A 27,808-nucleotide genomic window follows, 5' to 3' on the forward strand; every position below is an offset into this window, starting at 1 on the left:
GCACAGCTGGTGACGCAAAATGGAAATCCTCCATAGGCCAGACTGTCTGATTTCAGTTCAGCCTTTGCAGTCTACAACCGCTACGAAGGCGACACCTTCGAAGGACGCAACCCCTAAATTTGGACACAGCTATAAAGCTTGGTACCACTCTTGTATGTGTATGAAAACAGTTCACCTGCCTTGGTCTGAAGGAGGCAAAATCCACCTATAATCACCTGTAAAGCTCACTTATTGGCACTTTACATCTCGTTTGTTTGTACAACAACCAAAGTGTAAAAATGACATGTCAACTTCATAGGAGATGACAAAAACTTAGTTAGAGGTGCTTATGACCTGTGACAATTGTTTTGACATTTCCAGGGTTCATGCTAAGATAACTGCCTGAGACATGAGAATGATATTGTCTCTTCTAATTCTTGAGAATAAAAGCAAAAAAGTGTATTTTTATTGTTAACACTTCCTTTTGAAATAGCTTTTTTTTGCATTGTGCAGTGAAGAATACATATATAATAATATTTAGCATATATGATTAAATAGTTCAATTAATAAATAAATAATGAGAAAAGTAATCTGAAACTTTAAGAAGCGGAGGAGTGTGTTGCACCAGGAGACAATGGACTCTTGCCTCAGTGACTATAAAGTCCTTGCTACGGCCCTGTTCAGACATGGTCTCTGCACTCAGTAGGTGACATTTTGGATAAGTGTCATGTGATATTTTTACCTGTATTCTTGTAGAAAAACAATTATATACATATAACTCTAGGCATCATATGATGCAAACCACTGAAGTGTTCCCTGAGTGGAAAAGGGTAATTTAAAGAGATAAAATGCAGTGTATCATCATATGACAATTCGCAGTTGCAAAGGACAATTTGCATTCCAGCTCTTGCTTCTGTGCGTTTAATTTTAAAGTTTTTATTTCGGTTTTTCTAGTTTGAGTAAAAAAGTAGGTCAAGTGGTGAGGCAAAGTGGGAAATAGAGAAGCTTGTAGTGATGTAAGATTAAAACTATGTAAAAAATGTGAAGTACCTGGAAGAATAAAATAAAACAATAAAAATCCGGTTCTATTTGGTGAAGGCCGACCACTGGAACGAGGCCTACACTCTCCGGTTTGTTGATTTTTTTAAAAACCAAAATGTATACATCCTTCCGACGTGAGCAGGTCCCAGCGTGTGACGTCATTCACAGCTTCCTGCACGGAGAAAATGAAAGGAAAGAGCTCTCACTTTGACTCTGACACTGATCAAGCGTCAATTATAGACTGTTTTTTGTAGAATTAAAGTGCTATAGCAAAGCTCAATGAAAAAAACTATCCATTTAATCAAGTAAATTGTAATAGGCTTCATCTGCAATACAACATACCAATAAATAAATAAAGTAAGGGAAATTACTTACTACTACTACTTACGAATTATTTCACAAGGCACAAAATAGTTATAAAGCCTGATGGCCTTATCTCATCATACTGTATCTTATTGCCTTTAAGCTACGGCAAAGTTAACGCCTACATTTACACAGCCGTAATTCAACCCCCTGGGTTTTCAACTGAAGTTGCGAGTGAGTCCTCTTCTCACACACAGAACATCTTTGCTCGCTGGAAGTGGCAGTGATTCTTCTGTTGGTGGGTGGTGGGGACGCTTTCGCCGCTTTCACTCAGTGCACCTCTGTCTCAGGCCCAGGAAGCAGGGAGGGGTCCAAACAGGCGTTTCTGAATCAGCTTTGTCATCGAGAAAACTCCTCCAAAGACACTTCAGGTAAAAAATTGTAATTAATAATCTCTCGTCGAGCTGCTGGTTCAGGTTTTCCCCTCGTTTCGCTCGGCTTTCGTGCATCGCGCTGAGTGGGAGATGGTGCTGATCATGAATGGACCACAGTGTGTTGAATAAGAGTGATATTACAATAGGCTACAGAGCTGTGGGTGTTTGTGCTAATACACTGTACTTTAATAGAAGTAATATACGTGTTTGTGTTGAATATCGGCTTTGGGTTTTTTTTTTTTTTGGGAGCTGGGGGTGTCTCTGTACACCCACACAGGCACGGTGTGGTGATGGGGAGCAGCATTGCTGTGATGCACAGTAACTCTTTTCTTTGACAAAACTGGTTAGTTCAGTCAAATTCAAATAAGTCCCAGCGAGTGCGACAAATCTGTTTTTGTTTATGTTACTTTTATTTATGTTACTGAAAGCTGCCCGAGGTGAAAAGCTGAACAACTGAAAACCAGTGTTAATACATTTACAGGTAAACACTATGTACTATGTAATGTCAGTCTGGTTTTCATAGCAACCTTCACATTCAAATATGAACATTTCTGGAGTATGGCAGATAAGCTAATTATGGCACAGCATTGACAGGATAGAAATGTAAAGTTAGCCAGATATTTGGTCTGTTTGGTCTATTTGTTGTTAGCTAACGTTCAGCCGTTGGTAAGAGAAAAGAAACAAACAAAAACTCTTTGCAGAGCCTACGTGTTAAACTGATGATGATTTAACCAGCTTGGTGTACTTTGTAAACAGTAGCCTGCAGACTTTAATTTACATTACACTCAAGCTTTAGTTATTGTGTGTGTGTGTGTGTGTGTGTGTGTTAGTCCGTGCACGCGCACCTCTTCCCGCCGTCCTCGTGTCCGCGCGCTCAGACTGACTGAATGAGCTGTAGCTGCCTTTCTGCTCCAGCAGGTGAAACCTGTTTGTCAGCGTTGTGTGACGATTTAGAATCAAACACTAATTTGTAGCTTTACTAAAATGTACCACACAACTTAACTTTATATGCAAATTTACGGAGGTAGATCAGGGCCACGTGAACATTTTTGATTTTTTTTTAGCATTCTGAATTTAATCTCAGAGTTCTAACTTTAAATTTTAAACTTGACTTTAAACTTGACTTTAAACTCTGAATTTTTCACTTTTTTTTTTTTTTTTGATTTCTGATTTTTATCTCAGAAATTGAGAAAAGAAAGTCAGGAAATCTTCACAGAATTAATGTTACAGCTTTAGAAGCAGTTTGTGCAACAGACTGAACATTTTTTTCATCCAGGTGGATAGGAAAGTCTGGTATTGTCTTGGGATCAGTGGTAAGTGTTGTTATACAACCTTCTGGGTTTTACAATATCTTGAGATATCTATTTTTAGTAAAAAACATGTGACCCCAGTTGAATGTTAGTTGTAATGGAGAGAGGCACAAAGTGGAACTATATTTGGAGGACAAGTGTCATGATACTGAGTGCTGCAGTGTTGCGAGCAGAAGCAGACAAAAAAAGCTCAAGGATATGGATATGTTGCAATTGAACAAGACTTTTCAAACCCTTGTTATTTGCAATTACCATGGACTGGCTAATCCTAGGTCCAGGTTAGAGTTTAGAACATAGGCAAGCGTCAAGACAAAGGTCTGGCTTTTGGATTAAGAACAGAATTAAGTAAAGTTTAGGGGAAGGAGAACAGTTTGCATGAATGCTAATCATTTGGAGGTCCTCCACAGTACACAAGAATAATGTGTGCATAGCTAAAGCATCAGCAACTGTGAGCTATGTAACAGGCTTACACTTTTCCTCCCACCTTCGTTCTCTCCATTTCATTCATGCACTCACACACAAACAGTGAAATAGCTGTGGGAAGTGAGAAATATGCAGTAATCAATCGCTTGGTTGGACAGAGAGAAGGAGAAGAGATGACAGAGGTCTGCACACACTCACAGACTGTGGCAAACGACCTCATAGGGATTATATGTTGACCTACTTTCTATACTTTCTTGTGTGACTGTTACTGTATAGTTGTCATGTCATCGTTCTGTGTGTGTGCGCCACAGGCCTCATTCATCTGCAACAGCTGTGCATTATTATGTGTTTTAACAGTGCGGGGCCTCAGAGCTCCTTTCCTGTTGTGTCACACACACTCACAGTGAAAAACCTGGGAAGCCTTTTGGACCTAACAGATATGTTTCAGAGTTGTCATTATCCATTTATCCTGTAAAAACTGAGCAACACAGCAATGACTAAAAGTTTCTGTTAGTTGTTGTCATCCATGTGTTTACACTCTGAAGAGGAAGTAAAGGAATTCAACGAACACACCAAGCTCGTAGGGGCACTCTCTGTCAGATTTCTGTTTGTTCAGGTCAGTGTAGCCACACACTGTCTGTCTGTCTGTCTGTCTGTCTGCTGCAAGCTCTATTGTAAATGTTCCCATGCAAAATTTACTAAACCCAGATAAGGACTTTAGAGATGCAAAACCATATGCTGCTGAAAATAACATGGATGTTGTGTGTGTGATATCATCTCATCTGTAGGCTTGTTAAGTGATGTCTTAAAGCTGGGAATTGGAAGTAAACTTGCTGGAAACCTTGTCATCTGAGTATAAAAGTCTGTGTCTGGAAAACACTTGCCAGTCAGCCCAAGTAACGCCCAAAGATAAAGATTAAGACAGAGGACAAAAGTTACACTCACCCAAAAAAAAGTTATGTGCAACATTACCTCCTTCCTCTAAATGTTGAGTATCTTTTTTTATCTCATCCATCAGAAACTCTTCTCGGACGTTTCCTGAGTTTTTAGACCATACTGTTGTTGCTGTAGCTGCTCCATCACCATGGCTACGGTGGTTCCTTCTGACACCACGTTCTGCTGTCTATATGCACATTGTAAACATGTCAACCCAAGCACCCAACAGATAGCTGCATGTTGTGTCCTGGACTTTTAATGTGTACCTCCGGCCCACACAGTGCAACATGCTGGAGGTTCCTACACACATATTTCATCTAGGAACCTTCAGCATGTTGTATTGTGTTGCAAGGGGGACATGTAATAAAGAATGACACAGCTGTCTGTCGGCTGCTTAACTGAGCCTCCACATATGTTTACAATGTACATATAGATGTAACAGAACACCCTCTTCAGCTCTGGCAACCTGGCTGGTTGGGCGGGTAAGTCCACATGCACCAGGTTTCAAACTAATAGAGTGGTTTACCTGCTGCTGAGAGGCTTCATCAGCTTTGTGTCAACCCGTTTTGCAAAGGGCTGGAATGTAAAAGACGTTGGACGCATTTATATTTATAAGTCTTGCACTCCAGCTTTAACATTAACAATAGCTCTGTTGAATTCAAGTATCCCAACAAGCCATGACAGCGTGACAATGAGCCAGCATAAACAATACCAGGAGCCTGAAACTGAAGCAGCTAAATGGAATTCAGCCATCATTCATTTTTATTTACACTCGTGCTTTTCCTCGCTCTTTAAGCACTGCTTTGGAAACATAGATGGTGAAAATAACAACTTGGAAGAAAATATTTATTGAGAACTGGGTTGTTGGGAGTGGCTTCACTTATGAAGCTCATAAAAACAGAGGCTAAACTGGATTACTTGTTTCCTCCTTCCTTGCATCCTCCTACAGCTGCTCAGCTGCAAGGATGATGCCAAAGCTTGTAGCTCACAAGTATTAAATAATTCATGTCCAACCGAGGCTGGTGGTTGCTCAGGCACGGCCCCAGAATACTCTGCAGTATATCAACCGCAGGCATCACCGTGTTTCCTGAGCTGAACTAAACACTTAGTATTTTTCTCTTCATAAACTAAATAAACCCTGCCACAAAGAACATTGACTTCCCATCAGTTTGACCATTACATCTGCACAGTGCATTCACTCCACTAATAAAAGAATCAGTCACTTTCACAGTAAAAGTGCAGGGAGTTGTCATGGCAACCTCGACCAACTACCAGTCAGCAATATAAGGATGTACTGGCAAAAATTGAACAATATACGAAATACTGGCTATTCTTAAAAATTAGTTCACAATTGTTATTGGCTGCATGGCTTATATTCACAGTTTTGTGGTGCCCCTGATAGTTCCCAGATACATGCTAAATATTTAATGATATATATACAAATTTTTAAATGACAAAAAATATGCAGCTTTGTTTTTCAACCTTTGGTTTTACATCTACTAACTAAACATACTGTTAAACAGAGGACTTAACTTACAACAGAAAAGTGTGTTTTTCCTCAGTGGCAGGACTTAATGAGACAACAACATTCCACTGACACATTAAATTACTCAAGTATTTTCACACAGTGCCTTCATACAAGAGAGACGGCAAACACACTGAGCTGCTTTCTGGCTTATGAAACTAGTTGTTATGGACAGTAACTGTCATGAAACCAATTAAAAACCAGTCATTCCAATGTTATTAAATCCTGTTTAATACCAGAAATTATCCCACAGTCACAGTGACGTAATGAATGTCTTCAGGTTGTACGGTTTAACTACTATAAAAAACATTAATCGAGTGATATTGGTGTTTACATTTTTGTTCACTTGTGTTTCCATAGTGATGGCAGAGGCCCACCAGGCCGTGGCGTTCCAGTTCACCATAACACCAGAGGGTATTGACCTGCAGCTGTCCTACCAGGCCCTGAACCAGATCTACCTGTCCGGAGTCCGATCATGGAAGAAACGAGTCAGCCGCATAAGGGTGAGCATGATGGGAAATCTCTACATGTGTGCACATGTGCAGGGATTTTCCTCATATTTGTGCTGAGGTCACTGAGTGTAGGCTTTTTCCACTTGTCTAAACCTTTGTGTGAGAGGTAAAGATGTGTAGGGATGTAATTTGTGTGTGAGGGATGAGTGATGAATGCACACGGCCTTATTACATGGTGTGAATTCCCATCTGTACATCTTAGGAAAGATGAGCCCTCTCCTGACATGTAGTGACATGCATGTTTTCCAGCTGGGGTGCCAAAGACACAGGTGTTTGTGCATGTGCAGTTGTGTGTTGTTGACGTAGTCGTCAAAAAACGAACTTCTAAAATTTCTTTATCAACCTGCCATTCCTACTGATGAGTAAATGTTGTAAGGCTGAACCCACAAAAATGTAGTTACTTTTCCTAGTCAAGATTAGAAAGTTGACAAAGTTAAACTCTTAATGAGAAACGTGAAGGGAGCATCAGTTTGTCAAATGTTCTCTCGCAACAGGAATCCAGTTGTTTCTCATATTAACTGTTGTTTTCTGCAGTTTTGACTGTTTTCACATGTTTTATCATAATGCCTGTTGTTTCTTCTTCTGTGGTAACAGAACAGGGTGATTAAGGGAGTATACCCAGCCAGCCCTTCCTCTTGGCTCTTTGTCGTCATAGCGATCCTGGCCACCATGTACATGCGCTCAGATCCCAGCATGGGGCTCATCGCCAAGATACAGCAACACCTGCCACTAAGGTACACAGACGCACACACACACATTTTTCATTATTGTTATCATAAGTTTAATGTAAATCTGCTGTGGCACAAATTGCATGCTCTAAATCGATCAAGGATAGTTGATAGTTTTTTGTTTTGGTTTTAAGATGGTCAAATTGGTGCATAATATAAACTCAAGCATTAAAAAAACTGTCCGATCATATTGATGTTGTCTAAATTAGCAATGCAAAGCAATTATTAGCTAACACAGTGTAATACTTGAAAATACAATAATGGATAATGGCTGATTATTGTATATGTATGCCAATAAGAACAGAGAGCAGTTACAAGTTGATTATTCTGCTGTAAAACATCCTGCTTACTACATATCTTATTCATAATAATAATTTAAAAAAATCTAAGGGATATACTGTACATCCCAGATATATATCGTTAACAGATTTTTAAAAACTTCTTTTTTAAAAGTCAAAAATCCAGTATCGGTCAGACTATACTTCCAGCTGTAAGTCACAGCTCCACAAGGAAGTCTTACCAGTAACAGTCACGAGGGAAAGCGTTGGAGTTTTGCTGGTCCAAACAAACAGATGTTAATAAATAAATCTGATGAGTCATTATGGAGCAGTGTGGGCGTGGTGCCTGCACTTCACCTTTCCTCTACTTCTCTCCCATTCTATACACTAACTGTTGCCTTAGGTACTTACAACATTGCTGAGTCACTGTCTAACCACATACACACACCTGCCATGTTCCACCCTGATAACACGAGGAACTACACTAGCCCTCAGTGGAGTGCAATAACTCCACCAAGAACAAACAATTCTTAGCCATAGACATCAACACCATTAATATTGATGGTCTGATTGTTTTACATCAAGATCCAAACTTTATTTCCTGAGAAAAAATTTCATGGAAAGTGATTTAAAAAAAAAAAAAAAAAAAAATCCTGGGACTGCCCCTTGAAGCAGATCAGCACCACAATTCAATGAGTCAATGCCTCATCCCTCCCCCAAGTTTGCTGCAAATCAGTTCAGTTAATAGCAGCTCCATATAAAGGGCAGCCGGACAATAGAAACTCAGCAACTTCATCACTGCTGTTTCAAGTGTTGATGTCAGTGGTTAGTTTATTCATGTGAAAGAAAGACTGTGAGAATGCACCCGTAGGGAAAATGTTCCGGGGCAGCTGAAAGAGGTCGACCCCGGTGTAACCAAAACCTGTGGAGCGTTTGTGTCAGTTAGGAATAGAGGCTCTGTTGTGCAATTTGCCTCAGAGCCGAGGTGCTGTTTAATAGCAGAGTACTCACTCAGGCGAAAAAGAAAAGTTTTTGTCTTAAAGAGAAAGTTTCTTTCCTGATTTGTTCGAATCCTAACATGTCTTATGTAAAAAAAAAAAAAAAAAAAAAAAAAAAAAAAAAAAAGATTTATTAAAATTTGTTTTTGAAATTTTGTATTTTCATCCCTCTGTAAAGCACTTTGCCTTGTGTCTGAATGGTGCAATATAAATAATCTTGCCTTGCCTGAACATGCTTTTTACATACCAACATTTATATTCAGATATTGAAATCAACCCTGGGGCTTCTGTTTGGGGATATTTGGACTTTGACACCTCAGAGTGTCTAGCAGCACTTTATTATTATTATTATTATTTATTATTTCTTAACATCATTGTATTTGTGCCATTTTATCTCCATACCCCATATTATTATTCCCCATTTTCTAGATTCAGGTGTCTTTTCTTTTTACAAAGCCACTTCCTCAATAATCCAGCAGATGTTGCTGTTGTACTTTTGTTGTAAATTTTACTTCTGTTTCCTCACAGTGAAATGTGACATGAGAAATGTGGGATGGATTGAGACACTCATGCACTTTTTTCTTTTTTAAAGTTTTGCCAAACACATCCATTATTTAAGGTGGTTCACTTCCATCAATGACCATTTACAGATTACTGTCCCAGCATCTATCATTGTTTTAGGCTCATCCGTGTGTACAGTGTGCATTATCTACCCTCTGCTGGTTGTTATGGTGCATAAGTTTGGAGAGATGACAGTCTTGTATCTTTGTTTTTTAGGTTGGAAACACCTAACTTGAATTAATGGTTTTACAACACACTGTAGTATTAATGCTCTAATGCTACTTTCCTCTCGCCTCTGTCTAGTCTCCATGTCTCCCTCAGTGCCCAGGGTCAGACTATGGTGTCAGCGCTGGTCTTCAGCACTCTGCTGTGGCTCTCCCTCATCCTCGCGCTCAGGTTCTGCCTCAAGCTGCTGCTGTCCTATCACCAGTGGATGTTCGAACAACACGGCCGTGTTTCCAACACCACTAAAGTCTGGGTGGTAAGACGTACTCCTACTTGATATCACAGCTCCCTCCTGAGGCCACTCTGCAGAGGTCGTTTTAGGTCATGGACACAAAATTGCTACTTCCATATCATTTTTCTTCACTTCACAAAATTATAACAAAATGGCACCATTCAAGATCATTTTATTGATACTCACAATAAAGCAATAAAATATGTAGAGATTTGTTTCTACATACTACATGTGGTGTCTGTTATATTTAAATAGTTACTGAAAATTTCACAAATATCCATCTCTCTCTCTTTCCCACAGACTCTGCTAAGGTTATTATCAAGCAGGAAGCCTCTGCTCTACAGCTATCAGACCTCTCTCCCTCACCTGCCTGTTCCTGCCATCAAAGACACACTGAGCAGGGTGAGTGTACACACACAAACACACCTGCATCTTCTCTATGTATGAATCAATATTTTATGTATGTGCTGTCCATATATTCATTTAAATGAAGTGAATGAAATGAAATAACCCTAAACCAAAGAACCTGATTTTGACTCTCTCTCTCTCTCTCTCTCTCTCTCTCTCTCTCTCTTTCTCTCTCTCTCTTTCTTTCTTTCTCTTTCTCTCTCAGTACCTGGAGTCTGTTCACCCTCTGTTGACTGATCCCGAGTTTAAACGAATGACTGAACTGGGCAATCAGTTTGAGTCCAGCCTGGGAAACCGTCTCCAGCGCTACTTGAAACTGAAAGCTCTGTGGGCCACGAACTATGCAAGTTCACACACACACACGCACGCACAAATAACTAACCATAAATAAACAGCTGAAAAGCCACCTTCCCAAAAGCCACACCATCTTTCAATCTTGGCTTTCTTCCTCACCTTATTGCCTATATTTGTGCACAGTTAAGCATATTAAAATATATCACTTCCTTTCCTTCCTGAGGGTCTGCCAATGTAATAATAATTAAAAGTCTCATGTGAGATTTCCATGTCTTTTTTTGATTATAAAGCAGAGCTAAGTTCTATATTTATATCGTGAAAGTCCACAGAGAAATGCACACAGCCTGTATTCAGAAACCGAGTCATGAAATGAGCCCTCAGGACTATTACTATGTGATTTCACAACAAAGCAGTCATCTCTCTCAGCCATGCTCCAACCCCGCCCACCTGGACCCACCGTTGCTGTTACTAGAGCTCCAGACACAAGCCTGTGAGAGGAGTTGCAAAACAACACTGAGATGTTTTTTTTTCCTATGACAACAACTATCAAATACACTTAAAATAAAACAATGGAAAAGTTTAAAATATGGTACCTTTTAAAGAAATGACAGATTTTCTGCTTCATTGCTGACAGGTATTCAAGCTTGGAAAGCCTTGATATTTTCTATTTTAAACACAGAATATATAGTATCTCTTTGCTGTGTTTTTTTCTTTTTGTTTTGAATGAATAAAGAACAAATTTTAATGTCCCGTTATGTTCCAGGTGAGCGACTGGTGGGAGGAATACATCTACTTGAGAAGCCGAAGTCCTATCATGGTCAACAGTAACTACTATGGCATGGTAACCAGCTTTGGAGATAAAGTTGAACCAAATTGGAAGGAAGCATATCTCCTTCTTATTCATCAGCTCTGTTTGTGTCTTTATTTTCTATCCTCCTTCCATTCCTTAACTTCCTGGTCTTACTTAATTGGTCCTTACAATCCCATTTTAAACCTCTGCCCTCTTATTGACTTATCATACAGTCATATAAGAGAATTATGTAACAGTTTACTCTTCATCTGTTTGTTTTCATAATCATAAATCTTGTGATTGTAATTTTGTTGCCTGTGCAGGACTTTCTGTATGTGACCCCGACCCCGGTGCAGGCTGCCAGAGCAGGCAACACTATAACTGCCCTGCTGCTCTACCGCCGCAAGGTAAACCGGGAGGAACTCAAACCGGTAAGACTTTACACATTCCGGCACAGTTGATGTATCAGTGGGTTGAATTGTTTGTGTGTGTGTGTTTAGTGGAAAGGATACCATGTCTTCAAGACAGTGTAGCTTTGATATTTACATAATCAAATAAAATAACACTTTTAGTTGATGTAAGGGTGGAAACTGTAGTTGGCAAGCATGCTAGTGAGGTAGTGATATCAGTTCTGACATCAGTTCTGACAGATAGGAGGGAAAATTTTCAGGAATTTCCTGAGAATTAGAAGTGAGCGAGTGGTTAGAGGATACAAACACACATCACATTGACATTCAGTATTCAGACCCTTTACTCAGCACTTAGTTGAAACACCTTTGGCGATGATTACAGCCTGGAATCTTCTTTGGTTTGCCTTGGATTTGGGGATTTTCTGATGCTCTCAAGCTCTGTCAGGTTGTATGGGGAACAGAAGTCGACAGACATTCACTTAAGTCTCTCCAGAGTTGTTTAACTGGGTTCAAGTCAGAACTCTGGCTAGGTCACTTCAGGACATTCACTGAGTTGTCAATAAGTCATGCCTGTGTTTTCTTGGCTGTGAGATGAGAATCATTGTCCAGTTGGACGGTGAACCTCCATCCCAGTTTGAGTCCCTGTGCACTGTGAGCCAGGTTTTCATCAAGGATATATCTGTACTTTCACTCAGTCCTGACCAGTCTCCCTGTCCCTGACCCTGAAAAACACCCCCACAATATGATGCTGCCTCCACAGTGCTTCACCATTGGGATGGTGTTGGGCAGGTGATGAGCAGTACCTGGTTTCTCCCAGGCATGATGTTTAGAACCAAGTCTCCGATCTCGTTTGCATCAGACCAGGGAATCCCGTTTCTCACAGTCTGAGAGTCCTTTAGGTGCTTTTTTTTTTGTGTGCTGTAGTGATGGTTCTCCTTCAGGATCTCTGGAGCTCAGCCAGAGTGACTATTGGGTTCTCGGTCACCTCTCTTACCAAGGCCCTGATCAGTCAGTTTGCTTTGGCATCCAGCTCTAGGAACAGTCCTGGTAGCTTAAAACTTCTTTCATTGAAGAATGGTGGATGCCACTGTGCTCTTGGGAAACCTTCAATGCAGCAGTTTTTCTTTTGTAGCCTTCCATCAGATCTTTGCCTTAACACAATCCTGTCTCTGAGCTCTGCAGGCACTTCCTTCCTCCTCATGGCTTGGTTCTTGATCTGATAAGTATCTGTCTAAGAAGTGTCTGAATACTTAGTAGAACACTTAATATGATACTTACTAATATTATTTCAGTTTTTCCGTTTTTAATAAATTTGCAAATAATTCAAAAATTCTATTTCGCTTTTGTCATTATTATATTTGGTGTAGATTGATGAGGGAAAAAGGGAAGTGATTGATTTTTATAGCCACTACATATGCGCATTTATAACTATCTTCCCTTCTAGTTTAGCAAAACTGAGAGTGTTATAACCAATAAATATTAATAATCAATGTATGTGTGTGTCTCTGTGTGTCAGAGTCGTGTTCCAGGTACTGTCATCCCTCTGTGTGCTGCTCAGTGTGAGAGGATGTTCAACACAACACGCACTCCAGGAGCTGAGACTGGTAACACACACACACACAAACACACTCACACACTGTGTTGCTGCAGATGTGTACTATAGCTTATTGTTTATTAGATAGAATTCTGTCAGCTGATGCTTGTACGCTGAGCTAATCCTCCAGGAAACAATGAGTAATAAGAGTGCTAAGAGGTACTAATAAATTGCAAAAGCATGAGTATATAAACACAACGGTGCTTTGAAGGTGGACTGGTGAGTTGATTGGTTTTCATGTTCACTGTTATGACATTTAACACCCCCAACAACCTCTGTAGTGTCATTTGGCCACTTGTTAGCAACAGCCCCTAAAGAAATCACGACTGGTGTATTGGTGCGTTTTATGTTGTAGAATAAAATGTGAAAATGTGTTTGGGATGAGGGAACTTGAGGTGCTAAAATGCTAATTAATTTCTGGGTTTTTGGACTCATTCCTGCAGCACTCTATGTTCTGTCTTATATAAAAAGATAATAAACTGTAAACTAGTAGGACTACCAAAACTAGGAATAACCTCCCTCTCCTCCACAGACGTGCTACAGCACTGGCAGGACAGTGAGTTTGTGGCGGTGTACCACAAGGGGCGCTTTTTCCGCCTGTGGGTGTACCGGGCAGGCCGACTGCTGTCTCCCAGGGAGATCGAGTACCAGGTCCAGAGGATTTTGGATGACTCCTCACCCCCGCAACCCGGAGAGGAAAAACTGGGGGCTCTCACTGCTGGAGACAGGTAGGAACAGTGGGGTGGGTGTGCGCTCCAGTGTGGTGTACTGTACAGTATATTGTGATTGTGGCTCTTACCTATAGAACTTTGTTTGTAATTTTGATTCAATGTTAATGGCTGAATGCAAATGAATCATCCCACTATCAGATGTCACAACTAAACATATGGACCTGCTGACCTCTCTACTGAAATCGCCTTTTAAATTTTTATTTTTATTTTTACTTTAAGAACAAGTGTATAATAAAGACAAACAAGAAACCACTACACACAGGCCCCAAGGGAGCCTAAAAGTACAAGTCAGATGTCACAAACGCCATCTCATTCAAATAAACAGGAAACAGGAAACACTGTCACTGAGCCACTTCTTAAAACAGAATTTGCATCTCAAAATAACCCTTTATATATAACCTTAAAGCCTGCTGCGTGACATAAGGCAGTTTTTAGGGAGCTTTCAGAACAACACAAAACAGGAAGTACACAGTCTGGATCGATTTGTTTGCCAATAATTAAAGGTTCCATATTATATAAAGGTAGATTTCCATGTCTTTTTTTGAATATAAAGCAGGTTTAGGTTCTATATTAATACTGTGAAAGTATCAAAGCCTCAGTCCACAGAGAAATGCACACAGCCTGTATTCAGAAACTGAGCCTTAAAAGGTTTGTGATGTCACAACAAAGCGATCACTGCTCTCAGCCATGCCCCAAGTCCTTCCCACTTGAACCCACCATCCAAGCCTTTAAGGATTTACCTTGTCTGACTGTTTTCCTGAAATCTGGTGTGTTTTTATTGGATCACTATGGAAACAGTCTCAGAGGCTGAGAGCCTTCTCTCTTCTGATTGACTCACCGACCTGTTGTTACAAAAGCTCCAGAGAGAAACCTGAGAGTAAAGAGTATGTAAAAACTAGATTGAGATGGTTATTGGTTCTTAAAACCACAAATATATCTTCAAATAAAACACAGGAGAAAAGGAAAATATGGGACCTATTTAAAGCAAAAACACGTGGTCCTGATCCTGAAGTATAGACACAAGCTGCAGTGCGTGGGAGGCACCAGAGCACACAGACTACACCAGGCTAATGCTTTTAGGGTCTGTTTACACTTCATTGCACACAGATCAATGGTTACATACAAGCACTGATCTCTACATGTGTATCAGTTACATTAAACAAATATATTAAGTTGGTCAATCAACGGCATATGTTTGTACTGATTATTTTTGGCAACATACTCACAATAATTGCACGAAGGGCTTTGGAAAATCTTTTTATTGGCATCATCAGTGCAACATAACTCGACATAATCTGTAGGGGATGTCTGTGGGAACAGAAACTTGTGCTTGTTTAAGTTTGAGCCAGAACCTTGAGTATACCAGAAGTTGGTATCCTGTTGTGGCTCTTTGTGTTTTGTAACTGTGTTTGTCGGTGTGTTTTCTTTTGTTTTTGCTTTCGCTCCACTTTTACATTAAGGCATTCATTAATGCCCACTATCACTGTTGATAAGATCACATCATTATATTACAGTGCATTACACTAATGGAGCCTTATCGCATTGATTACACTGAAAATGCAGCTTTTCAGTTTTGTGAGGACTTACACGTCTTCATCTCCTCGTTTGCTGTTTTGTGGTTTTGTGACCGACATATACCTTTTTAGAATAACTTTCAAGTTGAATGTAAAAGTGCAAAAATATCAGCCAAATTTTAAAAAGGCCAGTTGTTGTGTTGAAATGTTTATCAGATTTTGACAGCGGTCTCACAACACTCTTAATGAATGTAGGAAGAGGACTTGAAGGTCACTTCTGTTGTTTTGGATTTTTAGGCCTAAATCCTATTTGTGTTACATCACTGCCATTTTACAAATCATACTCAAACACTGTAGACTGTTTTCCTTCCAGGAAACTATTGGTCTCTGTGTGTTTCGTTTGGAGAAATTTTGAATTTACTTTACAATGGGTTTCTGAATTTTTACTACATTTCCTAAATATCAGTCAAAGACTCTGAGAATCATTCATTAGATGTATTATTTTATTACATGATATGGGCAATTTAAAATTAGTGTGAATACAAATCTTAAATGTTGCATGAGATGTTTTTCCACTTGGCTGAGATGGAAAAACAGGAGTGTTTATTGATAGTAGATTTACTAGATTACTTGCAGAGTGATGTAAACTAAGGGCATGTGTCCATATAAGGTTTCCCTTTCTAGCTGCCAGGGCCCTGAGGAGCGCCTTGACCAAGAAACCTGTGGGCAGTGGGTGTGAAGCCCCCAACCAATAACATAGTAATGATATTGTAATAATATAACAGTGCGCAGGTTGTGAGGGGAGGACTATAAAAGCGTAGCTACCAGGTTACACTGCTGTCTCCGTCTGTTACATCCTGTAGATGTTTAGGAACAAGAGAAGCAGCTGTTAGATGATGGTATCATGTGACTACTGTGTGTGTTGTTTAGCACCAACAAAAACGGTACAACCATAATACAAATTAATTGCTTGGCAAAGAACAAAGTGAAAGGGCAGCGGGTGGCGCCAAAACATAAAACAAACATAACAAACTCTGCTTCCTTACCTGACTCATCCCTATCTGCTATACCAGAACACAATGAAAATAAAACCCTATCTCTCGTCTTACCTGTCAAACCAAAAAATACCATCTAGCAGCCACCCATAACCTAGTTTTGCTAGACTACTAATAAACAGGAAAGACCACACGATAAGTTAAACTAACAATGAACAGTATTCACAATTGATGTCCTTAAAACTGTTAGTCTGGTTTTTTGTTTTTCAGAACCAGACTTTCAACTTTCAGGCTTCAGGTTTTCAGCAGTCCCTTCAGTTCAACAAGAAGGAAGAAGAAGGAACCTCTGGTCACAGCCGAGCAGATAACATAACAGTGCTCTCTGTGACAGGGATATTAACGATATTAACTGAGGTTTCCCTACAGTGTAAAGTTAGTTAGTTATAGTTAAAGTGCCTATAATTTTGTATGTGTACCTCCTAGATTTAAAAATATGAAGTCAAATCTTAATTACAGTATATGTTAAAATATTAGGCTTTAAATATACATTAGGCATTTACATTAGTCCTTATTGTGCTGCTTTGTTTTGAGTAAAGATTTATGGGATTGCAACCAGATGACAGCCCAGTGTTTTTAAGAGGAAAGAATATTTTTTTAAGTTGTTTGTCACACTTGATGTCGATGGTGCTGTGGGAAAACAGTGACGGGGGCAAACAGCAGACTTAAAAAGAGAAATAGAAAGGTGAACTCATGAGCATGAGGTTTCTGTTAGGTGTGACACTCTCATAACAAAAGCCCAGGAGAATGTTTGTATTGAATTTTATTTTTTCACTGAGGCTGATTCTCTAACTTTGTTAGACTTGAAGAAATAACTTTTATTACGCTGTTCTCCTGGTTCTGCTGCATCAGTTTTGATCCTTTTTTGGTTTAAACTGTTCATCGTGAATCGAAGCGCAATAGTGTCACAACAAATTCAATACATGTATTGTATTATAAGAACAATCATTATTTGCTGCCATAATAATTAAACACCCATAGTAATGGTCAGCATAACTGCCAGACTTCTTCTAGATATTTTTACACTTACAGAAAGAAGACTCTAACAACTCTACCTCTAGCAGTAGGTATAATGTTCATCATGTTTGCCACTTTAGCTTAGCATGTTAGCATGCTAACAGTTGGTAATTAGTTCTAAGCACAAAGTAGTGCTGAGGCTGATGGGAATTTTAGTGGTCGTAAGTATTTGACAAATTGAAAATTTGAACCTACAACAGTGTCAGATGAAAGGTTTAAGGATCACCAAAGTTATGAACATCAATGTGTGTAGCAATTGCATGGCAATTCATCCAACAGTTGTTAAAACATGTCACCAAAACCCCAAAATTTCTACCTTATGGTAAAAAAGCATGGGATCATCATCATCGTTGTTGTCTTCTTCTCTGGACCATGAATGTCTGTACAAACTTTCATGAGAATCCATCCAGTAGTTGTTGAGATATTTCAGTCTGAAGTCAGATGAGGGACAGGAGTCCATTTGAATTATTTATTAATGCAATGTAATTTAGAAACTTGAATTTGTGAACATTAAAGTTCCATTAGGAGTGAAGATGATTGTAATCATACTCTTAATGACTTTCTGTTTATGAGCAGTGAGGTTCAGTTTCCCTGATGCAGTGTGAGTACTTAATTGCTGTCTGGCTTTAATGAAGACTTCACATCGTTCTGCTTTTGGTTGTGTGATTTTTGTAAAAATGATTTATATTTAGTGAGGTTTATTTTTGTTGCACTCTCCCTCTTGGTATGAGTGTTTTTTGAGATTTGAGCCCTCTATTTGGCTGCATTGTTATACAGCTCACCTGTGCTCTGTTGTCACTCTGACAGTTTAGATACTCAGGAAGGGAAGCTGGCCATAAATATAGACAAACAACAAACAATGCAGCCCATGAGGATCCATTTATCCAAACTGGGTTTCAGCGCGTCGATTCATATTTCATATTGAGCCAAAGTGGTAACATATGAAAATATGACAAAGAGAGGATGCAGTGTTGTAACCAATGCCAAGTACATCTTGGATGTTCTCAGAGTTCAATGTGTCATTTTGATGAGACATCTGCAGCTTCCTCCTTCATGAACTCTGTGTTCTTGAGAGTCTTCCAGCTATTTTGCGTGATTTTATACATTTTTAAATCATCATTTGTGATCGATTACACATCTGTGTTCTTATATGTTGGCAATGTATATGGATGGATGATAATGATGACAATCATGAGTCAAGTGTCTCACCATTTATATGTTTCACCCCCATTCTTAGGATTCCTTGGTCTCGAATGAGGAAGCAGTACTTCAGCTCCGGCGTCAACAAGCGATCGCTGGATGCTATCGAGAGGGCAGCCTTCTTTGTGACCTTGGATGATGAAGAGCAAGGCATGAGGGGAGAGGACCCAGCAGGAAACCTGGACCGGTACGCCAAGTCCCTGCTCCATGGGAAATGTTATGACAGGTGAGGAGGAGAGAAAGTGAGAGGCCTTAAGATAATTAATTAAAAACGATAATGAAACACCATCCAGCACTGAGTATAGTACATCACTTGAAGCAAATGTTATAAATTAGATTAATATTTAGACTAAGCAGACAGATTCAATTCATTTCAGTTTTATTTGTATAGTGCTAAGTTGTAACAAACTTTACAGGGTAAAGTCAAGACTTTGCAGTGTTATGGAGAAAAACCAAACAGTTTCCACAATGAGCAGCAGTGGGGAGGAAAAACTCCCTTTTTAGGAAGAAAGCTCCAACAGAACCAGGCTCAGGGTGGACGGCCGTCTGCCTCGATGGGTTGGGTTAAGAGGAGAAAGTAATTGTTAAAGTAATCATGGCGAGATTCCTTCCAATTGCCATTGCAGTAAGATCAGATAAAGTGATGAAGATAAAGGTTTTTCTTTCATTTTGATTTTCTGTATGCTGGGTGGCCTACATGAATCGCACCCTGTGATTGGGACCAGTATGTCTGCATATCCCCTGATTTGTCTGTCTGACTTTCATCCTGATACAACTCTAGCTGCTGTTTGATTCATATCAGAACAGTTAGTTCTTCACATTGTTGTTCTAGTGTAAATAACACGGCGGCGAGATGCTCTGTTCTTGTACATTTTGTGTGTAAAACATAGACAAACAAACTAGTGTGCGGTAGAGAACAGCAAAATTAAAACTGCACTCAGCTCTGGTTAAAATAAAGCCGACAGGTGGGAATATGTCATCAACAGGGTTGAATATCAGTTCTCAATACTGTAGCACCAAATATCAAAAAGTGTCAAGATCTAAAAGTTGGCACCAGGTCTTTGGTCTGATTATTAAAGGAATAGTTTGCCATTTTGTAATATAATATTATTTTAATATTTGCTTATTTTCTTTCCTGCCAAGAAACCATGAATGTAAATACATACATAAAAACCAAGGTCACAAGAAACCTGAGTGTCTTGATGACCAGCTATCTCTCTCTGACCTTGTTGCATCCGTCTCCCAGTTTTGCTGCTTCTCACAATACAACATCAGAAAAGTCAGGCTTTACATGACTCAGCTCTTGGTCCAGGTCATGGTTCTCTCTCGCCTCAACTACTGAACAGTGAGATCCTTACAGATGGTCAAGAATGCAGCAGCCTGTATGGTCTTTGATTAGCCCAAAAGGGACTTCTTTGCAAGATCTCCTCGCACTTATTGAATAGATGTTGTACTTACACCAAGGTCTCCTCCTCCACTAAAGCTTTAAAGTTGATGGAAGACAGATTTTATTGTTTTTAATTTTCAGTTTCCTCCTTTTTCCAGTAAGCCCACAGGAAAGTTGCTGGCCTGTGATTTTTTGCCAATCTGCCCTCACTGGCCCAAAAACCATTTTATACACAATCGCTGGAAAAGGAGCAGCTGCACAACACTGAACGCATTTATTTTTCTGTTCTCAACTAACTCTGAAGAGGAAAGAAAGACAGCATATTTCTTAGAATTAAATTTTTTCTTCAATCCACAGATTCATTGCTCCTGCTTTGCACAGTCAACAGTTGTGCAACGTATCTGGAATGTGTGAGAATCTTAGCTCGCACTCCACTATATTTGCATGATTACAGTGTCTACTCCATTCAAACAGTGTTTCTTTTTCTATCTGGATCATTATCTATCTCTCTTTGTCCTAAACTTCCTCATCTCCAGCTGGCCTCATTCTATCATCCTCTGTACTTCTTTCCCTCCATTAACTCCAATGAAGCTTGGCACATCTTGAACTCTTGGCAGCAGCAACAGCAATCTGTCAAGTTCAGGACAACAACCTCATATTCTTCATTTTCTTGCTTGCAATCTGGCTTGAATGTTTCAGTTGTTGCGGTATGAAGGCCAAATTAACTCAAATGCTTTCATCAGTTTCTTTTTTTAATGTACAAAAAATGACCAGTGTGTGTATCAAGATAAAGACTATAAGATGTTTCATAAAGACCGATAAATTTTCTCCAGTTTGCAACATCTGATCTCAACACAGTCTCAACAACTTTCAACAAACTTTGATTTCCCTCTCAGGATCAAGTTGAAATGCCTTTCTAACTAGTAAAAAGAGAATAGAGAACCACGTCTCTGAGCTGCTGTTTGTATGAATATGGACACTTGCACATCTGTTTTTTCAAAATTCAAATAGAACATTAGTTTTTGAATATATAAAAACACGTCATCACTGTTTTTTTTAAATACAATATAATGCATTCCCTCACATCTAACCTCTCTTTTTGCTGCATCTTTCCTCTCTCATCTCCCAGGTGGTTTGATAAATCATTCTCCATTGTGATCTACAAGAATGGGAAGAATGGGCTGAATGCAGAGCACTCCTGGGCTGACGCACCGACCGTGGCTCACCTTTGGGAGGTGTGTTTGTCTCTGTGTGTCTGTCTGTTCATGGGCTTGTGCATGTGTAAATTTGTGCTCACTAGCATTTATCCATCATAGTCTGTTACTCAGCTCAAGTCCTGTCACTGTGAGAGATCTTTGGCTGTGTGTGAAGAAAAAATACTAAAATATACTGAAAGAAAAAGCAGATCAAATAATAATGACAACATAACTGCAAAGCAACATCAGGCCACCACTGTTGCTACAGCTGCTACATACAGTAGTAGCTAGTGCATATTTGTATGATCAAAAAAAAGAGATCCAACTGACGGATAGCTGGGTGTTGCATTGAAAAAGACTGTGAACAGTAGTCTGGCAATATACAGTACTGTATATCTCTATTCCACCAGTGGAGTCCATGTTTGCAAAGTTTGCCAAACCAACAATGGAAAATATAGATGAGTTAAATATTATCTCAGGACCTCATTATAAGATCTGACAAAACATCAAACGAAACATAAAAACATCTGAATGATCTGCTCGTGGGTGCATCAGTTAGTGTTTGATGTAAAGAGCACAGACAGCAGTCGACTGAGCAGTGGAAAGAAGTCTTGAGACCCGATGACTCAAATCTCCTTTTTCATGAGCAGGTTATGTCTGGTGCTGAAGTCGTGGGTGCCAAAGATATGATGTACACATTCACATTGTGGGGCAATTTTCCTAATTAACACCTACTGGGGTGAAGCACTTCTGTCTAGATTGGAGTGGAATAAGTTATCAAAGGGTCGAGCTCAAACATTAGCAGCAGCCTCAGCTCTCAGCCTCTCCAAGACATCCTGTGTTCGCCAAGCAACGTCAGTGAAACACAAATTTTTAAAGGAAAACTGTTTAATTCACTGTTTTTACTGGTTAAAATCACCTGGTCTGTTTGTTTGTGGGGAGGAGGAATCCTCTGGATAATTCAGCTCCCGGTAAAAACTTCCTAAACCACCGACACAAACCAGGAGAAGCTGCCAGCAATGATGGTGAAGAGAGCAACTTCCATGATCCCACTCTGCTTCACGACGTCACCAAACTCCATCTTTTGTCGTTCTCTTAATTGAGAGACCCCTAGAGCCAGAAGTTATGGTATATATAGTGTGTGTTTAAAAACAAAGCAAAATGGATTGTGAAAATTATGGAGACCCTTGAAGGTCACTGAGCATTTATAGGAATTTGTGGGAATTCCTCTCAGTAGCAGCTGGTAGTAGAGTAGAGTCACGAGGTCTTAACATTTAGCTGCCAAACAGCAAAGGAAGTGCTGTAACCGCAGCAGTAAATAGTTGTCGGAGGGAATGAAAAACCTACTGTGAGTCAACTCAGAATATTCAGTGGGAGCACAAAAGTAGTTCATAGTTTGAGTTAATAAAAAAAAAAAAAAAATCCTACTTTCTTGGTCTCTATTGAAGAGAAAACAAATAAAATAGTTAAATGAACAGTAGGAGTCATTTTAGTGTGTCTTTGTAGTGTGTTGCGTATTTGTTTTTATTTGGATGTAAATATGAGCCTGTCTCTCCCATTCTCCAGTACACCCTGGCCACAGATGCCTTCCAGCTCGGCTACACTGAGGACGGGCACTGTAAAGGCGAGGTGGACCGCTCACTGCCCTACCCTCAGAGGCTTCCCTGGGACATCCCCTCAGAGGTACACACACCCTGTGAAATGTGTCTGTGTGTGTTGAAACGTTGTGTGATGATAGTTGGACAGATAGATGATAGTGCTAACTGAGATGACACTCAACGTTAACTCAAAGTTAGCTCTACAGGTAGTGAGAGACGAACTGAGAGTAGCCCAAACCATCAGTGGGGGCACATAAATAATGTTAGTTAAATAAAAGTAACGGTAGCATATATGAAATCCTAGATATTATATCACTGACACTAGATACATGCCAGATATGTTCCATTAGTTCAAAAACTCCTAGTCCCATCATGCGAGGGGCATACAATCCAGCTGTGATGGATCAGGGACAACAATTTGACACAAACACTTCATCACAGCAGTGTTGTGTGTTCTTTGACTAAGAAACTAACAAAATATATAAAATATATTTATATGCTCTGATGCTCTGATGCATTTGCAGACAAAGTGCAACTCTGATGCATTTGCAGACAAAGTGCAAGAGTTTGGCAAAAGGTGACTTTGGCATATGAGCCTTTTAACACTGAACAAGGAAAGTGGACCGGAGGAATTTCTGTTTGAACAAGCTCAAATTCAAGTTTCCCAGTTTTCCTTGGAAATTTTTATGGTCAGGTCTGGTTTGAGTTAGGCAGAAACAGAAAATAACAGCAGCTGAAGATTAAACAATGGTCGGATATTGGCTTTATTCAGACTTCCTTCTTTTTTTAAGCTAATGTAGCTAGTGTGGCACTAAACAAAACACTATGCACAGGGAGTGGACTGGACTGGACTATTTGGACAAATAGTCCGGTGAGAGGTGCCAGCATCCATGTTGATGACGTTTGATCAAAATAAGGCCTCAGGGTCAGAAGATATTACATTCAAACCTTTAAGACATTTACCTTCTTACAGAGTACCCAATCAGAATGATGAATCACATGAGATGAGGGCAGCTGGATTTGTCTCCTCTTTGTTGGGTTGACCTGTATTTTAAAAGATGATACTGAATTGTGATAAATTGGGAAGAATATATGATATTTGTTTTGTTTGTTTTTCCTTATATCTGATTTCTTTATTGGAACCTACACAGTCCACAGCAGTTCAAACTGTCAAATCATGTCAATTTTATTTCTTGAGCACATTTAAAGATAGTAAATATACTAGATCCAGAAACAACAACAACAACAACTAACAAAAACCAGAACAACAAGGAGGAAATGCAGAATTATGACAACAGATTCAAAGGTTAGTGAGTGAAAGCTTAGGTAGGTGCTAAAGCGTGTAGGTGATAAAGTAGGTAGGTCTTTCACTGTTGTAGCTTTGTACTGCAGCATCCTTCCAGCATCAACTTCTCTGCGCTTCTTAAACTAACCCAAAGGAGCCACTTCAAAACATCTTATCTCTCTCCCCCAGGGTTGCTCACATCCCTCTTGACATCCTTGTTAACTTCCACAAGCAACTTCAACAAATACAGGAAACTGGCCCAATCCTTCCGAAAGATTGAGACTAATGTTAAATGTCACTCTCTGAAGTCCGAATTACCACCCACACTAATTGTGGCCTCAGAAATTTGCCTGGTCGAATTAAATCCGTGTCTGTGTGATTCGCTCTCTGTGTCAGTAAAACCTCAATGCGTGATGATGCATGTTTACATCATCACACCCCCACCCCTTCTACCCTTACGTACTGTCCGCCTCCCTCTACACTGCCCACTGTTTAGTAAAGGTGAAAATGGTGAAAAGGTGAAAGTGTCTTGTAAATGTCAGCAAGAGACCCAATAAGTGTATTTCCCAAAATATTGAACTACCATTTTAAAACGGTAACACGATGTGTTTAAAGACACATTCGAATGAAAATCAAGATTTTAACCTTGTTAAAAGAGATAGATTCACACACATTAACACAATCCTAATATAGATGGATAAATAGTGTGGATGTAATTCTTCACGGTGGAAAATTGCACAGGAATGGTTAAAAGTTGCGTATGTACTGTTTTTCATTTTGCATGACTGTGTTGAGCAAGTGCGGACATGACTCCAGGAAAGAATCTGTTGATGAATTTAGTGGTCTGAATTTTTAATGACCTGTAGTGCCTGCCAGAGGGTAACAGGTCAAGGGTATGAACAACGCCAGGGTGTGAACAAACTTTTAGAACGGCAGAGCAAAGAGTCGCCATCTTGTTATTGTGATCGGTTTGAGACTCTGAGGTGTAAAGCTGGGAATAAAAGTCTCTGAATGTTTCATTGAAGTCATGTGTCCATTTGGCTTTTGAATCTGTTTTGTTTAGTTTAGGAGCCTTTGAGATGGTTGGATAACATTTCTTCGTTCTGATGCTCTCTGGCAGCACTACACCTGTGTTGACATGTCATAACTATGAAATACGTAGAATGAACATGAAGACCCTATGAGTGTCCTGAACTTCCTGGAAAATTGATACCTTCTTGAAATCTGTGCGTATGTAGTGGTGACCGCTGCTGCCCTAGTAGAAAAAGTTATACATGTATAACCCATAATACAAAGTTCGTAGTTGTAGTTAGTAGTAGGGGCCTGCAGTACTTCCTGACACAGTCCAAGTTTCTTAAAAATATGAGATAATAACTCACAAGTACACGGGGATAAATGTGAACCGGAAATAAACTTTCAGTTTAGATCTGTTAATCGGATGTAGCCTTTAGTAATGGCTCACTGGATACCAGCAGCTTGACATACCAGGAATACAGCATGTTCTTACCAAGTGACCTCATCTGTCTGAGCAATCAGACTGAGAGCTGCTATGCAACACATTGGTTTGAACTATGGGACATTTTTCACTGTAATTGTCCAGAAACAGGCTGAGGAAAAATTACAACAACTTCAGAGAACAGGAAGGAAAGAGGATAGTGAGACTGCAAAGGAAACAGAAAGGGTCCTATGGATATGAAAGGTGAAACAGATGGCTTAGGCTGGTGGCCAGAACCTCAGAGTGAGGTCTGTAGTGAAACTTGTATCCTTTTCTTCTTCTGTCTCAAGAAAAAGACACAAGTCATCTAAATGAAAAATGAGAGTATTTGGAGCATGCTGCGTCTAATTTAAATATTTATATTTTGCATAGTAAGACTAGAGCCCAGAAATGCCAGACTTCTTCGAACACCTCTTGATTGTCATGGTGAAAGAACAGAGGAAGCAGGAAAGCTGGGAACAGCCGAGCGAGAGAGATAACAAAAAAATTCAGAAATGGGTTGAAAAAGTACAACATTTTTTACCCAGCACATATTTTTTCATTAAATTTTCATTATATCATTAAATTTTATTGATCGGTAGATTGGAATTATTTCTTCTAATCACTGATCACCTTAAAACCGATCACCTGTGGTCAGTACTCTGGTGTCTGCTGCTGAGAGAAGCACCGTGTGCTGTGTAGTCTAGTCCAGCCTCCCACCTTGTTCACTGCTTTCTCTTCAACACGGTACACTGATGACATAATATAATAACACATTCTCATATGATACTGTTGACAGCAGCTGCTCAGTTTACTCCCACATAAACAGGATAATGATCATAATGACCCAGTTTGATGTGTGCAGTTTTGTGTGGGGTTACTTTGTAGCAGCCTGGTCTCATTTGGACATAATTTGATTTAGGTAGTGTACAGTGTTGTGTAATGCAATTCTGCTCTGGTGCAGCAGTTCTAATTTTATCAACATGTATCCTGTCACCTTCATATGAACGCAGGATTTTAATGAACTGGGGGAGAAGCTTGTCATGAAGTATGAGGCGGCGGTGGACAGCAGATACTGTAAGACTCATTCATACTGATTTCCACTGGCTGAGGAGTGGTTCATTAAAGTGGTTTGTTTAAATTTTAAGCATTATTGCGTTTATTTCTCACTGATAGCATCCTCGAATTGGGAGCAGATTGACCTTGGAGCAGATGTGGTTGTGGGTCTGTTCTCAGTCTAAGACACATGCCTCATTCTCATAAACCATCCTTATGTTTGCGCACCATGCTTGGCACCTAAATACCGCACAGAGAGTCAAAGCCGATCTCAATTTCAGCAAAACACTAAATGGTTGGACCGCTGCTTGAGGCTGAGATTTTTTAACATGTCAACTTTGATTTAAAAAAAAAAAAAAAAAAAAAAAATTATTACTACAGCATGCCCACACCACTACTATTAGGCTAAATTGTTTAAGTAACTAAAACCCTTGTTAAGTTTAGGGAAAGTTGGTGATTATGGTCACCTAAAAGAAAAAGCCAAACTCATTTTCTGAAATGTGACAGATCTAAAACTCCAGGCTTCATCATGAATGCTGGATTTACTCGCCTGTACACCACCATGACCTCCACCCTTTTTACTCCACATCTGCAACTAAAAATACTATTTTCATTGTTGGTAAATCTGCCAATTATTTTCTCTGTTATAACTCAGCCATTTTCTCTGCTGCAGTATGCTGGGCCAGCAGCATCTCCACTGCTGACAAGAAAAGACTGAATGGAGTAATTACGAGGGCCGGCTCTGTCCTTGGATGCCCCCTCAGCCCAGCCAGTCTTTCTGTCTCGCTGCTTGTCAGACTGTAAACAAATACTGCACTCAATGGACAACACCCACATTGCGCAATAATTAACACACACCAACTGTGCAATATTGCTTATCTGCTGCTACCAATGCAATATTTTATCTATTTGTACTATTACAAATATTACTATCTATTATTTATCTTTTTTTATTTTTAGTATTTGATATTGTTAATTTGAATTTCTTTTTTTTATCTCATCTCATTTGATGTAAAAGATGCACTGAAGAATCTGTAAACAGAATTCTTTCCCTTTTTTCATTGTAAATGCCAGAAAGAATTGATAAATTATCAAAATAGTTGCAGATTAATTCTAAAAACTGGAAGGAATGTCACCTGTCATGTTTGTGTGTTTCAGTATTGTTGTATCAGTATGGTATAGTATAGTTTAGATTGGAAATTAAAATAGAATAGAAGATTGTGGGGCACCTGGAGGCACACGGCTCTGTGTAACCCCACCCTTCACACACTATCTGCAGATCAAACTATTTTTTATAGTACTTTCCCTACAGGTTAG

At 39.5% G+C, this 27,808-nt stretch overlaps 1 protein-coding gene across 1 annotated transcript in view; it reads left to right on the forward strand.

The window, feature by feature from the left end:
• The first annotated feature begins 1,603 nt into the window (after window positions 1–1,603).
• Window positions 1,604–27,808, forward strand: part of cpt1a2b (carnitine palmitoyltransferase 1A2b) — a 40,473-nt gene continuing 14,268 nt past the window's right edge. The window contains exons 1-13 of the mRNA XM_023416312.2: window positions 1,604–1,754; window positions 6,312–6,454; window positions 7,058–7,197; window positions 9,332–9,509; window positions 9,786–9,887; window positions 10,099–10,236; window positions 10,951–11,028; window positions 11,301–11,408; window positions 12,904–12,991; window positions 13,514–13,709; window positions 18,533–18,721; window positions 21,012–21,117; window positions 22,645–22,761. Of these exons, the coding sequence (XP_023272080.1) occupies window positions 6,314–6,454; window positions 7,058–7,197; window positions 9,332–9,509; window positions 9,786–9,887; window positions 10,099–10,236; window positions 10,951–11,028; window positions 11,301–11,408; window positions 12,904–12,991; window positions 13,514–13,709; window positions 18,533–18,721; window positions 21,012–21,117; window positions 22,645–22,761 (1,581 nt within the window). The 5' untranslated portion in view covers window positions 1,604–1,754; window positions 6,312–6,313. The remainder of the gene's footprint in view (window positions 1,755–6,311; window positions 6,455–7,057; window positions 7,198–9,331; window positions 9,510–9,785; window positions 9,888–10,098; window positions 10,237–10,950; window positions 11,029–11,300; window positions 11,409–12,903; window positions 12,992–13,513; window positions 13,710–18,532; window positions 18,722–21,011; window positions 21,118–22,644; window positions 22,762–27,808) is intronic.

This window comes from Seriola lalandi, unplaced genomic scaffold, assembly GCF_002814215.2.
Source record: "Seriola lalandi dorsalis isolate HSWRI2012SDOR001 ecotype SW California unplaced genomic scaffold, Sedor1 jcf7180002054563, whole genome shotgun sequence".
In the NCBI taxonomy this organism is placed as follows: Eukaryota; Metazoa; Chordata; class Actinopteri; order Carangiformes; family Carangidae; genus Seriola; species Seriola lalandi.